The sequence below is a fragment of the Gymnoscopelus braueri genome, assembly GCF_963280865.1.
Source record: "Gymnoscopelus braueri genome assembly, chromosome: 19".
Lineage (NCBI taxonomy): Eukaryota > Metazoa > Chordata > Actinopteri > Myctophiformes > Myctophidae > Gymnoscopelus > Gymnoscopelus braueri.
This window is the reverse complement of record NC_137621.1, coordinates 37,520,348-37,535,854: the sequence shown is the minus strand read 5'-3', so window position 1 is coordinate 37,535,854 and position 15,507 is coordinate 37,520,348. Positions and strand designations below refer to the sequence as shown.

The 15,507-nt window shown below is 43.6% G+C and overlaps 1 protein-coding gene across 1 annotated transcript in view; it reads right to left on the bottom strand.

Moving 5' to 3' along the window:
- Positions 1-15,507, bottom strand: part of arhgap5 (Rho GTPase activating protein 5) — a 38,843-nt gene that overhangs the window by 6,694 nt on the left and 16,642 nt on the right. Inside the window, exons 4-5 of the mRNA XM_080413279.1 lie at positions 2,132-2,209; positions 503-634 (exon numbers count right to left, since the gene is read on the bottom strand). Of these exons, the coding sequence (XP_080269405.1) occupies positions 503-634; positions 2,132-2,209 (210 nt within the window). The remainder of the gene's footprint in view (positions 1-502; positions 635-2,131; positions 2,210-15,507) is intronic.

The window sequence follows — 15,507 nt, the reverse complement described above, 5'->3', positions numbered from 1 at the left end:
AACACACAAACAGACATAAATAAGCACACTTGATATGCAAACTACACAGTAAAATCCTCAGTGTTAATGTAACGACATCTGGTTACATTCGTACACTCAGTTAAATTAATATTCTGGGTTTTACTGTTTTCATATACACAGGCTTGAGGCATAAACAAATACATTTATGATAGCACACATATACCTAACCCTACATACACACACACATTTATTCCATTTATATCCCATCAATCATCTTAACGAGGAGGCAGTGATAGGTTGGTCTCTCTAATGGACGTTAAGAGGTCATAGGTCACTAGTTCATGATGCCACCTACAGTAATGTCATCCGAGAGAGAAATGGAGATCAGCATGGAGACGTTTAATCGCTGGGAACATATTTATATATAACTGACCCAGTATTATTATCTGGTGTCTGGATGTGTGTGTACTTAATGCTCAGATCAGAGATTGATGTGTGTGTGTGTGTCTGTCTGTGTCTGTGTCTGTGTCTGTGTACTTACTTGCGGCCTCAACCAGTTCAGGGTGGAGGTGATAGGGTATGAGGGGGTCAGGTAGGTCAGCAAAGAAAGCTTTGAGTGCTCCAGCTACAGCGTTCACAGCTATGTCCATCACCACAAAGTCCACACCGTGATCTACACACACACACACACACACACACACACACACACACACACAGGAAGGAAAGCGTTAGTGATTCAAGTATCATTACCATTGTGCTTGGCTAAACTGATTTGGTGATATTTTGGCATTTCATTGTGAGTGAGTGAGTGAGTGAGTGAGTGAGTGAGAGAGAGAGAGAGAGAGATGGGAAGGAGAGGGTGGTGGTGGAGGGAGGAAAAGAGGAGAGAGTGAGGGGGCAGAGGAGAAAAGCAGGAGAAGAGAGAGGAGGGCACAGGAGGAGAAAAGAGGAACAGAGGAGATGGGAGCGAGGAACAGAGTTGTGTTTCTGTTAGCTGCTCCTCTGCTGTGGAAGTGAAGCTTATTGTCCTCATTTCCCGAGGGAAACACTGCAGCGATGCACCGACCTACATACTGATGGGATAAATACTGAAGATGATCATGATTTGCACAGCTTGAGACCCTGACTGTTACAGTAAATCGAGTATTACAGACAGTATATAAAAAACAGGAGGATATCTGAGAGGGTAGAAATTGTGACCGCTTTGCTCCCGACATTTAATGTATGTGACCTCAAAATATAGCTAGGAGCATTTGTGCGGGTGCAAATAATTCTTCCAGGCTGACCAAAACAAGACTTTGATTGAACCAAAACGAGCACTCCTCTTGGCCTGCACAAACGTGCTTTGTGAACTGACAGTAGAGATCACCTGTCGGGACAGTCTCGAAAATGTAATGTTTGTCCCATGTCACGCATTAACAGAAGAATGTCCTGCATGTCGATGATCATGGTAAATAGAAGTTCCTTTAATGCTCTCGCTGCAGTTACCCTCTTCTATTTAAAAAAGGGGAAGAAATGCTGATCTTGGGGAAATGTCATTGGTTAATGTTGTTGTAAAATGTCACTATTAAAAGAGAGAGACAGAGAGAGTGACATAAATCAATGCGTCAGCCAGGTGTGGTGAGGTTTGCAGGGCCAGCAAACCGGTCTGTACATGGACCGACATTATGATGAGTTTTGTGTTTTGTTGCCACGGGTGAGAAAGAGCTCAGTGACAACGCAGATCCTGTGATTCCCGTCACAACAAAACGGATAGCACTGCTCAAGCACGCAATTACACCAAATGAATGCTTTAGTATCCTTCGGCCCAGTCACCAACACTTTTGTCGAGAGACTGTTTTCATTGACAGACTGATCAAAGGAACCTCTGCAGCGCTGATCTGAACAAAAGCACCTCTGCAGCCTACAAGAGAAGAGAAGCACAACGAAGAGGAGATGTCGCTGAGCGCTGCGGCGCTAACTTTCCAGCACTTTCTGTGTAATCTCACGTGTATCAGTATGTTGAAGTTGAGAAATGAGAAGAGTCAATTGTTGAGACAAACGCTGTGTGAATGAGAGGCGGAGCTGTTCGCTCCCAGTGTGTGTGTGTGTGTGTGTGTGTGTGTGTGTGTGTGTGTGTGTGTGTGTGTGTGTGTGTGTGTGTGTGTGTGTGTGTGTGTGTGTGTGTTACCTTGATCAAACTGCTTCTGGATGTTGTCCTGGTCGGTTTTGTTACCACTGACTCTGTACAGACCTTCTGTTGTCAGACCTAGGCACATAACAAACACACAAACCTGTCAGTCAATATGCATACATCACATTAGTTAATCTGTTATATCAAAGGGACTGACCAAATAAACATGAAGTAAAGTAAGAGCAAAATGGCCACTGTGGGAATTTGGTCACTAGCAGGTTAACCCAGTGATTTGTGACCATCTTGCAACAGAAAGGTCACAGGTTCCACCTCCATAACAACCAATGTTGTATTCCCCTAATACTGAGTAAATCAGTTCATCCAGTTAATGTCGATTTCGCTGACGTCGGGCATGTCCATATTTGGACTGAATTTTCATTCTGCCTGTCGTACCCAGAGTTATTACGTTGAAAATGCATCACAAATGTCAAGTCCAACATGGGTATCTGCATGACCGGCACATACATACACACAACTTTAACTTGAGAGAGAAGAGAGAGAGCTGTACTGCAGCAGGTCTCTACACAACAATAAGAAATTCAAAACAGCTGATCTAAGAACAGTGGTCACAGAAACAAGGATCTAATTAACACAGGGTGCTGCCTCTGTCCTCTGACAGCATACACACACACACACACACACACTGCAGTATGAGTGACCTTGCAGCAACACATGCTGCAGGATGCAGTATCTGTCTTTGTACGTGTGTGTGTGTGTGTGTGTGTGCGCGCGTGCACGTGTGTGTGCGTGTGTGTGTGATGATTCAGTGCAGTAAAAGGGAACTAGGCCACATGGCAGAGGCATGTCATTTCAAACTCTAATTCAACATATGGACATAGTATTATATATGTACATTTAATACGTCCAAATATTTAAGAAGTGTATGTGTGTGTACATGTGTAGGTATGTATGTGTATGCCTGTTCCAACATGCATGCACAATATAATATGTTTGTGTGTGTGTGTGTACTAGCCTGGCGTAGCTAGACTATATCACTGCGTGGATATGAGTCTGGTGCTTCCATGAGGACGTTTTATTTCCCAAGGGGCGGGATCAAAACGATGGCCCTCGACGCAATTGGTTAGACCTACAACCAACTACCAATTACAGTCTCCCATATTCGAATACTGGGCCCTGATTGGTTACCCACGTCTTCTGGAGCAGGAAATGGATTCTCTATGGAGCGGTGCCAGACCCAAATCCCAGAGTACAATTTTTTTTTTGCACTCGCAGATTCGTCTGGTCCCAGGCTATGTGTGTACAGTATGCCTGTATGCAGCAGAACCCCACCCATAATACAGTGTACTCAGACACTGCCTACCCAGCATTCCTAGCAGGCTGTGACGAGTCAGGACACGTCCTCCTGACACAGTGGGACAGAGAGACTCCTTACTGTAACTACAGGACACATTCACACACACACACACACACACAGGACCAGCTCCGGGTTAGTGTGTGTGTGTGTGTGTGTGTGTGTGTGTGTGTGTGTGTGTGTGTGTGTGTGTGTGAGTGAGAAAGTAAGAGAAGAGAAGAGAGAGAAGGGGGAGACTGTGTCTTTGCAAGTGTGTGGGAAGAGCATCTGTGCCCCAAAGGCTTTGCACATCGGTGAAAGGCAGTGTGTTTCTATGTGACAACACAGTCTGTTGGTGTTTATGCGTGAGTGTGTTTGTCTGTGAGGATTTATGTGTGTTTGAGTGTGTGGGAGAGCAGGTGTGTGTTTGTGTGCGTTAATATGATATAGCATCTGTGTGTCTTAGCAGTTAAATCAACACACATTATTTCAGTCTAATGAAGAACCTGCTTCAACTGAAACACGTGTGTGTGTGTGTGTGTGTGTGTGTGTGCACGAGCAACTTGTTTGTCACTGACTTTGTCAGTAAAATACAGAAACATACATGCACTGACTCAACACACACTTAATCTGGACTGAATGTTGTGCTTATGAGGTTGTTACTGCATTTTATTAAAAACTGTTTGAGCCCAGAGATCATGTCATGTTCTGCTGTCTACACACACACACACACACACACACACACACACACAATGTGCACAAACTCATGCACACACACACACACACACACACTCTTCCTCCACACACACACACACACACACACCAAGACCCTGGCAGAAGGAAATAACAGTTGAGTTAATGTTTGCATGGTAGAATCTGATAAGACCTCCAACTGAGATATGATCTATATCCTGACTCACAACACACACACACACACACACACACACACTTTCCTCTTCGTGTCCATCTTAGTTAGTCTTGAGTTACTGTCTCTTCTTCTCTATGTTCTCTCCCTGTTTATCTTTAGCTTTCTGTCATCATTCACTCTTTCCAGCTCTCTCTCACACACACACACACACACATACATACTGTATACACACACTAACACACACACATCTCACGCCACTGGCTTGTTGCCACGGTTATTTTATTGCCGTGACAACCATCTGCTGTGGGTAGGAACAGGAAGGAACCTTCAATAAATGAAAGTCACTCATTGGTCTAATTTTAATCTTTGTTTAACCATCTCTCTCACACACACACACGTACAACTGTGTGTGTGTGTGTGTGTGTGTGTGTGTGTGTGTGTGTGTGTGTGTGTGTGTGTGTGTGTGTGTGTGTGTGTGTGTGTGTGTGTGTGTGTGTGTGTGTGTGTGTGTGTGTGTTCAGATCAGTTTAATATGTTGTCTTCAGGGTCAATACCTGGTTTAAAGACATCATTCTTCATTGAACATACTGTACATGTTGTTTACACTAAAGGCATTATAATAACTCTCACTAAATTATATTTGAGAAGCAATGGAGAGAGATGATTTTGATATATCATATTGTAAAAAATATTGTTTTAAAAAAATAATGCCATGTTGCTGCTGATAATTCCTAGGGTGTGTGTGGCTGAATTTAATACACATATAGTACGCACGCTCACAGACAAACCCCTACTGTGAGCACCAGACGTGTGTGTGTGTGTGTACCTGGAAGGTGCTGTATGTATATGACTAAATGGTTGCACCCCACCCACACACACACACACACACACACACACACACACAGTGTGTCTGGCCAAGTCATCAGTTTGTGAGCTAGTGTGTTAATTTAATGACCTTCCTCCACTGCAACCCTGGGTCAATGAAATAAATCAATACAAACCTGTGTGTGTGGTAGGTGAATGCTGAAAAATGTGTGTGCCTTAAAACAAAGAATGTGTGTGTATGTGTTTGGGAGGGGGTGTGTGTGTGTGCGCATGATTTAATGTCCCGGCAGCTAAAGTAACTACATCCATGCACACACACACACACACACACACACACACACACACACAGTCTATACTCCAGCAGGTCGGAGTAAAGCAGCATCTGCTTCCAATCAGGTCCACACGCTTGTAGATCGGCTATTTTCAAAAAGCCATTGTATATATGGTCAGTGGTCACAGTGGTTATACCGATTTTGATGGGGACCCCCCTGGAACCCCTTAAGAGAGAAGGATAGAAGGAGAATGATCAATGGTCTAGTAAGAGAGGTGAGGAAAGGAGTTGGAGAAGAGAGCCGAGGAGAGAAATCTCTCGCTGCATGGGTTATAATTTCTCCAAAACCCACACTGGTATCTCTGTGTCTGTCCCCTCTGACACACAACGCAACAAATCTGTTGTGTGCCCTGGTAACAAGTAACATCACAAACTGGAGCTATAGTAGAGATTTTTGATCAGAGCTGTTGCTGTGGTAAATGGAGCTTAGATAAGGTGAAGTTGTGTGTGTCAGGTGTTCAGGGGACAGATGGGCTGTCTTTATAAATAGAGTCATCGGTCTGCAGTTACCTACATACTGGACGCACACTTCATCAATGTGATGCTTTTCGGCCTTGCTAGCAGAGGGGCTCTCAGGACGACCGTCTGTCCAACACTTTGGTCCCAGACAATATATCTCCAAAGCTACTGGGTGGATGGCCACGCAATTTGCAGTAAACGGTGAATCGTAAATGGTGCATTTATATAGCGCTTTTATCCAAAGCGCTTTACATAGATTGAGCATTACATTCACCCATTCACACACACATTCATACACCGATGGCGGAGGAAACCATGCAAGGCACCAACCTGCTCATCGGGAGCAATTAGGGGTTCAGCGTCTTGCTCAAGGAAAAAAACATGCCTTTTGATTATTCGATTAATCGAAAAAGTAACCGATTATGATGGATAGTTGCAGATAGTTACCTAAACCTGGTATGCCCGCTAAAGCCCGATTTATATTTAGTTGCACGCTGGTGTTGCATGCAGTAAATAGCAGATGTACAAGCTCACAACGAATCACATTGGTGACGCGTTGTGAGCTTGTAAAGCTGCTATTTACTAGGCACGACACCGGCACGCAACCTGTTTCCATGAGAGAGCCTTCCTCCTCAAAGACATATGAAATCACACTGGAAATGTTTTTCCCCCCACATTTCTCTTGTACTTGACTCCTCGTTGACCTTTCTAATGGACCGGCTGGGATTTTGGCACAACATACAGTAGCACTGCTGCATCGGACACTTAGCAGTTAGCAGCACCATCTATAACAATTGCTGTGTCAAATTTCAGTCAGCACTACTGATAAACATTAACATTACAGCCATCAAACTACACACACACACACACACACACACACACACACACACACACACACACACACACACACACACACACACACACACACAATACTTTCAACTCACACTTATTATTTGTCTCACTGTTAAATGCTCTCTCTCTCTCGCTCTCTCACACTCACACACAAACACAGGATAATGGCCGTGGGACGTTAAAAGCTTAACACTGATCCCTTCATTCAGACACTCTGAGCTGCCAGGAATTAATACCTGGAGAGAGAAAGAGAGATAGATAGATCGAGAGACATACAGAGAGAGGGAGTGTGTGTGTGTGTGTGCACGTGTATAAAAGTCAGAATTAGAACTTATATATAGTGACAGAACATGTGTTAGAATGTGAATGTGTGCATGCATAAAACGAGTCAGAATTAGAACGTATACTCTATATAGTGACAGAATATGTATTAATGATATCAGAGATAACAGACGTATGCATGGTTGACCGTAAGAGTGTCATGTATGGTAACTTGTGTGTGTGCGTGCGTGCGAAGATGATATGCTATTCTGACCATCAGAAGAGAGAGTGAGAGAGAGCAAAGTATGGGTAGATAAGTTGAAAGTTCTCTAACAACCTAGACAGCTCAATACATTTCACAAGATCACAGGATGGTGGGAGGAGGAGAGATACAAAATAAGAAGGAAAGAGCATAAAGAGAGCAGCAGAAGAGAGCGAGCGAGCGAGAGAGAGAGCAACAGAAGGGCTTTCTAAGACAGGCTAATGGAAGAGTAGAATGGATACCATACACACATACACGCATAATACAGTACATATGCCCTGAACACAAATACACACACAGAAAGGGCAGTCAGGAGGAAGTGACTCATAGCCTGAGCAAAACCCCTCTCTCACACACACACACAATTAGACCAGCTGACTGCCTTGGAGCCAGGTGGCTCTGGCTACAGTCAACACAGCATGGCCCCTAGTGACATGTGCGTGCGTGCGCGTACACACACATTTTGGCCCAGGACAGTATGCATTTCTTATCAAGACACAACACACACAAATACACCTGACCTAACCAACAAGCACTACCACCTACCAGCAAGTTCGTCAAAAACCCATCCGCTTGCATTAAGAGAAATTCTTTCTGACACCAGCAGGGGTAAAACAGCGAAACTATAGGCCATTCATATGAACTGTCACTTGAACTCTCTTCCTATGTCGACTCAATTTCAAAGCAGGAAGCTGGCCCCTTGGAATACAAGAACCGCTTGTCTGCGAAAGAAATAGGGGTGACGAGTCTTCTGTTTACCGTTTCCACCCGACAGTGCGGGCAGCAGCACAGAGCGGCGCAGACTGAACATATGGCACAGAGTGGAAGGCACCAGGAGGTCCAACCTGGGTCCTACGACAAACTTACTAGCCTTCTCCTTGTGTTTTATTTTGTTCATTACTGTTAAATTCAGTGTTGATGGACAGTGGGGGGATGTTTATGAAAATACGGAACAAATTACGTCGGGACGGGACGATGGGACCCTGGTCGGTAATGCGGCAAGTAACTTCGCTAATTATAATAGTAATTCTAATTTATTACTGATTGGCTTTTCGGTAACGCGTTATATTACCCGTTACCGCAATTTGGTAATATATTACAGTAACGACTCGTTACTGTAACGAGTTACCCCCAACACTGGTTCCCTGCCTTGAGGGTATTCACTATTGGAAAGGACGTGACTAATACCGTTCCAGCAACTAGCACACACTCACTCATACACTCTCTCTCTCACTCACACACACACACACACACACACACACACACACACACACACAAGGGGCCGTAACCAATCCACTGAACAATCTAATCCCTCTATTGGCCCTCTGCTATCAAAATAACAGAGAGAGAGAAAGAGAGAGAGAGGGAGAGAGAGAGAGAACCCAACGACAAAGGCAGTGAAAGAGAGGGAGATATCAGAGAGAAGAGACATGGCACAGAGAGATGGAGAGATAGAGGGAAAGAGGGAAGGATGGAGAGAGAGTCAGAGAGAGAGGGAGAATGAGGACAGAACACACTCGCCAAAACGGCAACACATAAACCTCTCTTCATCCGGTCTTCTCTCCTCTCTCTCTCTCTTTCAGTCTCTTTCTCCAGGGCTTAAGGGCAAAGAAAAGAAAGAACCGAGAGAAAGAGAGAGATAGGATTCTTTCCAAGACAGGCTAATGGAAGGTGGACAGATGCTCATGTGCAGCCATAGGCGACAAGTGTTTCTGACATGGCCGCACGTGCTCACACACACACGATTTATATCGTTGCTGTCAGGCAGAAACCTCTTATCTCCATATTCAAAAATGTTGTTTTTTCGTAAATTAACGTCCTACTTGTTCATACTACAGCGTCACACGAAAGTATCAAAAGTAGCAGATCCACAAGCTCAAAACGTGGCGTGAAGCGACACGTTTTTAGCTTGTAGATCTGCTACTTTGGATACTTTGTCATTTGAATCCTGAAAAGTAACAGTTTTGGACATATGAGACTTCCACCCGACAGAGACGATATGTTGGTGTGCTCAGAGTCAGTGAACAGGAAACAAACGTCAGTAAACAACTAGGAAGTGATCTGGACAACACAGTAAACAACAGGACATGGAAACAATAAACCCACAGGAAAAAAACAGGTCATGTTCATTTAAAAAAAAGCCAAAGTCTTTAACATACAACAACTTAATAATGATGTGTGTACATTTGAACACATCCATTTAATCCACGATTCCATGTGGACACAGATTTTCCTACATTAAATCTTTCTTTTCATGACATTATGATTATTACATTTACTGCTTCAGACAGGGTAAATGCTAGGAGTTAGAAGTAGTAACAAATAATGGTTAAAATACGATATAAAACGGAAGGACTCGTTATTCTACTACACATCATTGTCTTTTGATTGATATGTGTCTAAAGGTTTGTCATGTCCATTCATCAGAAATTGATTGTGGAACTAGGAAGGTGATTTCTCATAACTCAACCTAATACCAAATGATGTGTGTCAGGTCAAGCGTGTGTTCAAGCGCAAATGTCTCCAGCTCTAATTTTTGTTTTATCGTAATAAAAAGGAACGCTTTCGGCATGAGGTTTACACTTGGCATCGAAGATAAGGAGTAAGGTTAGGAATACCCATAGCGAACCCCAACCCATATGGGATAGGGTTACCAATACATAATTGCTACGCACAACTTTTGTAAATTAATCAGTGAAAAACTAAATCAGTGAAACACTAATCTCTCTCTCTCTACCTCCCCCTCCCTCTCTCTCTCATAACTAACCACCCGACATGTGCGTGGTGAAAGTGCGAAACCACTAGAGCAATGTAAGATGTAATGTTGATGTGATATGAATTCAAAGTCTTCAATCAGTAGTCATGCTGCTGTTTATGGTAAAACATGATGATGGGAGGTAGACCTACAAATTTACAATGCCTTTCGGATGGACGTGTTGTGAGCTTGTACATCTGCCATTTTTTATGCACGAAATCAATGTTAATTCAACTGTACAAATGGAACCACATTTGGTTACATTTGTACAACTTTAAGAGTTACAGACCCATAAGGGTCAATTTGGTTCCTAACTATCTATCATTTAGCTGGGGACCCCCTGGAAATCCCTCAAGGACCCTTGAGGGTCCCCGGACCCCACTTTGAGAACCACTGTCTTACACACTCTGTGTGTGCGTGTGTAAGCACAACAGCATCCAAGTTGATTTACTTCTGATCAGTCAAATTTCTTTCCTATCACTTGAAACTCTGTTGCCTGATGATGGCTGAAAGGGAAGCGTCCCTCGTTTTTATTCCACATTGTAACCAGTGACATCTGTTCTATAGCATACATGTGTTGTTCGCACTTAGCAATCACTAGCATGTTCTGTAGCATCAAGTATTGCCAAACAGCGCTCAACTACTGATATCTTTGTCAACCAAAACGGTCACGGAGGCTCTGCATTTGCCCAATGCCCATTTAAATGAGCTTTTGAGCTTACACACCTGGAGCAAATAAATGAACGAGCAACATGCTTATAGTAGTGTATATTTGTCTGTCTTCTTAATGTCATGATGATTTGAGTTTTTATAATTTTAAATAAGCCATTGTGCTTTTATGAGCGATCCAGTTTAGAGGACCTTGTATTGTGAATTGCACTTCCATGTACTGTTTCCATGTCTTTTCGAAATAAAGTATTCAATCAATCAATCAAAAAACGGATTAAGCAGCGCTGACGGCCGGGCAACGAGACACGCTCGTCAGCTCCAGCTGAGTGAATGAGAGAGGGGGAGAAGAGAGACAGGGGAGGGCGGGGCTATTAGCCTATGGAACAAGCACACACTGACTGTCTCTCAACCGCCCTCAACTCAGTGGGAGAGATAGGGGAGCGTACCGAAATATCGATATTATTGAAAACTCAACACTAGAATACGCACAGATGTTTAAGGCTTTCATTTTCCCATGAGCCTTAAAAACATGTTTTTGTGAGGGTATTAACTACCCTAGGAGACACAGGGAGAACATGCAAACTCCACACAGAGTAGGCCCTTTCGCCAACCCCACCCAGGGTATGGGCGCTGATGACGCGGAGGAGAAGACACGCCCACAGTGCCCCAGGACCTTCTAGCTTTGAGGCGACAGCGCTACCGAATGCGCCACCATGCCCCTACGTTTAGTCTTTTCTGAAGTTGATTGGATGCACCAGATCAAAGCTCAGCTGTGTCGCACATGCACAAGTATGCACACATACACACATGTATGTGTTTGGATTTATGATCGGATGTCAAGTTCCTCCACAACACATCCAGAAAAATGTCAGTTGGTGCAAGAAAGAGATCCTTACAAACTAATCCTTACATTTCAATTAACGAAGCTAGACCCCATAACAGACACTTTGTTGATGAGTACAGAGCAGCAGAGATGAGAATTTACACCGCTATTATGCTCCTCGGTGCTGGAATGACCCAATCTGGGTCTACATGAATAAAACACTAATCTACACAGGTGGGAGAGGAATTTGCATGTGGTTGGAAGATGTCACAAGGATTACAGTAAAAAATCTGAAAAAAAGATCTGGAATGTGTCCACATAGCTGTCCACTCTGACCTCAATGCAAGCTAGGCCATCTTGGCTTGTGGTCTGGCTCACCGGATAGCAGTCTGTTTGGTCTGAGGAAGAGCCAAAACGCTCCAAATGTCACCCACCTTGGGGGTCATTTATTAAATCAACTATAGGAGCCTCATCCAGTGAGCAGACTCTGTTTTTTCTTCTCCAATTTCATAGGATTACAGTGCCAGCCAGATCCGATCTTGTAGTTTACAGACTGCAGAGTCGCATTGAATAGTGTAACCACAGCCCATGTCTCTCTTTCCATCTATCTCTCCATCTCCCGCTCCTCACATTACTGTAAGTGGGCAATAGGTAACTGCCAGTGGGAGCTCTCAACACATCCACATCAAATGACCATTTAATCACTCCTCTCCCATATCTCCCTCCTTCTCTCTCTCTGCCTCTCCTCCTGTCTCCCATCCTTCATTCCAGACGCCATTTGACCTCTCTGGGGAGCAGAAATCATTTAATAAAGCCTCTCTAACAGAGAGACTGTTAACAGTCATCATGCGGCTGTTAGTTTTCTGCCAGACTGAAGGAAGTCGTCTTCTCCACGATGGAACGACTTGTATTCATGATAGACCAGCATGTAATGTTATTTAGCTGAGCCTCTCATACAGAGTAACTTAAAATAAACACAATTAGCATAAGCTTCAGTTCCTAGATCACTGCTACAACCAACCAGCAAAAAGAGCACAAGAACCAGAGAGACAGTGGACACTCATTACTCCTGAGATCCTAGAGGTCGTGAAAAGGAGACTTTCAAGAATAGGCATTTCCCATCTCATTAAAAGACAAAAATACAAAAGGAGATTGCACTGCCTACTCTCCTTTGAAATAATATCCAAACTAATGAACCATATACAGTGTTTGAGACAGTATCTGTGTATAAAATACTGTAGTTTCTTGAGGTGAGCAATTAGAAGATGGAAGAACACATCATAATTGATTAGTGGTCACGACTCTCTGGACAAATGGAGGAAGGTCAGAATCTATCGTTGCACTTCAAAGGGCAGACACGACACGCAGTGTCACATGTTTGCACGCATGAAAAGACACACACACACACACACACACACACACACACACACACACACACACACACACACACACAGTGTGTTGGTGCCCTTAGGCTAAGAACATGCTGTGTGTGTCTGTGTCATGTCAGAGTTAAAGTTCTATGTACAGACACAGCCATAAGATACTACAATTTCAATACAGAATGTATTTATATAACATCACTTGCTACTAACAGTAACACTAACACTAATAACAGTACTATTAACACTAACAGTACTTCTATAGCCTTTGATATAACCAGTAGACAGCATACATCTGTAGAATAGAAAAGGACTGATTATTAACTGTTAAACCAGCCTGATCTCCAGAGAATACCGTAACATTGCACGGAACGAGTGCACTTCATTCCGTGGATAGTCGCCTCGGAACTCCCAAATTGCGTGCATATGTACGGCGAGTCCCACGGTGGGCGTAACCAGTCGCAACACGGAAAAACCCGGAAGCAGAGCAGTCCGCACAATAAAATTTACGATTCTGTGCCTATGGGTACATAACTCAAACGGCGCTGAGTAGGCACAGGCGAATGTCCCACCGTTCAGGACGGCAACTCGGTCGCCTTAGCTCCCTCGGTGGTCCTTCACGGGGGGACAATTCGCCTGTGACTGCGCGCCTCCGAAATGGTTTTGTCACAAAGGCAGCGCCGTACCATATGCACCCAATTCGGGAGTTCCGAGGCGGCTATCCACGGAATGAAGTGCACTCGTTCCGTGCAATGTTACGGTAATCTCTGGAGATCGGGTTGGTTAAACTAGGGATTTTCCACCATTGCAACACCTTTCTTTACACTTACACAGACGCAGTCGCACACACAGCTCTCATTCGGGTCCCATCCAGATTTGAGCAAACGACAGCAAACACAGAGATGAGTTTGAACACTGAAGTACATCCAAAGGCGACAGGCGATAAGACAGAACTTGACTCCAATTCAACGACAGAGCCTTCTTTCTCCACTTGCCAAACTTTTACTTCTTTGTAATGATATAGTGTTAGCTATACACCACACACTTAAGGTACACACACACATCCTAATTATCAGCTACTTCCAAATGCCACATCGAGACTGCTGCCTTGACTTCACAACGACAGAGGAAGAGGAGGAGGGAGCCACATTAAAGAGCTGCTGGTGAGGGAGGGAAGCTGTCTGAAGTCCTTACAACTATTAGATCACAACTATTATGCTCATACACATTCAGCTCACAACTCTACTGTACCGTTTGAACAATGGCAACGCAACCCTAAACTACACACATCTAGGTTAGATTTAAGCTCCTGTCCAGCTGACAAAGAGAAAAGTGTTCATTTAGAATGACAAGAAAACAACCAGGTTTGTCATGAAGCCAGCCAGTCTCTTTCGGGCGCCATTTTGGAAATGCTTCAGGCAGGAAAGTTCTGACTAAGTAGACAGTACTCATTGCTCTATGAATGGAGAGTTGTCTAAATCTAATGTTCTCACATAATATACATTTCATGTAGAATTTTATACAAAATGGATAATTACAATTTTGTAGTATTGTCACAGAACAACACAGAGTTTAATAACGGCTTGGCTTCCCTGTGCAATTGAAAAAGCTAACAGTTAACTAAATTAATGATCAATTATCTGACTAACTGGCTTGAATCCACCTAAATAGCCTACGTATATAAATAGGGAACGTTTTCCTCTCAAACAAACATGCATGCTAGTCCACTAGCCTTCTCTCACTTGGACGTAACATTGTTATTGGTGTTATAATGTTGGAATGAACATCCCATTGGATCATCTGGATACATTCGCTAGATTTCATGCGATGCTGATGAAAGCTGCCAGTAGCAGACAGAATAAAATAGTATGAATGGCCAGTCTAAAAACAACATGAACGCATGAACTCTAGCGTCTCTATTCTGGGAATGTCAAATCAGGCAAACATTTGGTGAAAATAGGAAAACATTTGGTGACATCCAAGCTCAAAACGTGACGCAACGTGACGCATGTGAATTTGTAGATTGGCTATTTTTGCATTTTCTCGTACAACAAAGTATATAGGGTTTAAGTGGTTACGTTTCTATATAACACGTCGGTCACCTAACATCTGTACTACCAGAATAAGTACCATCACCACCTGGGTTCTTTTGTGTTCAGTATCTTAGTTTTCAAGTCAGTCCAAGAGCACATATTAGTAGTAAAAAGGCTGATATTCCCTCGGCTGCTTACAAATCATGTTTCTGAGGAAAGTAGGAAGACGTTAAATCCAACAAACACAGTACAGGGACTTAAACAGGCTTTCACAGTGCAGACCATGAAATCTCCAACACAACATTGTCAGATGGCTGGCACACTCACGTGCACACAAGTGAGTGTGCATGGATGCGCACATGTGTAGTCCATAGGCATATGCACACATTATATACACACAAACGTACACAGCAACACATCCGTGCACACACGCAGACACACATAGTCACATACAGTATTGACATACAAAATACACACACACACACAGAGCCTCAAGTGAAGTTCTGCATTTTGTTCACGGCGCAAAGAGGCTCATGGAGATCCAACAGGGTTTCAAAGCCTATGG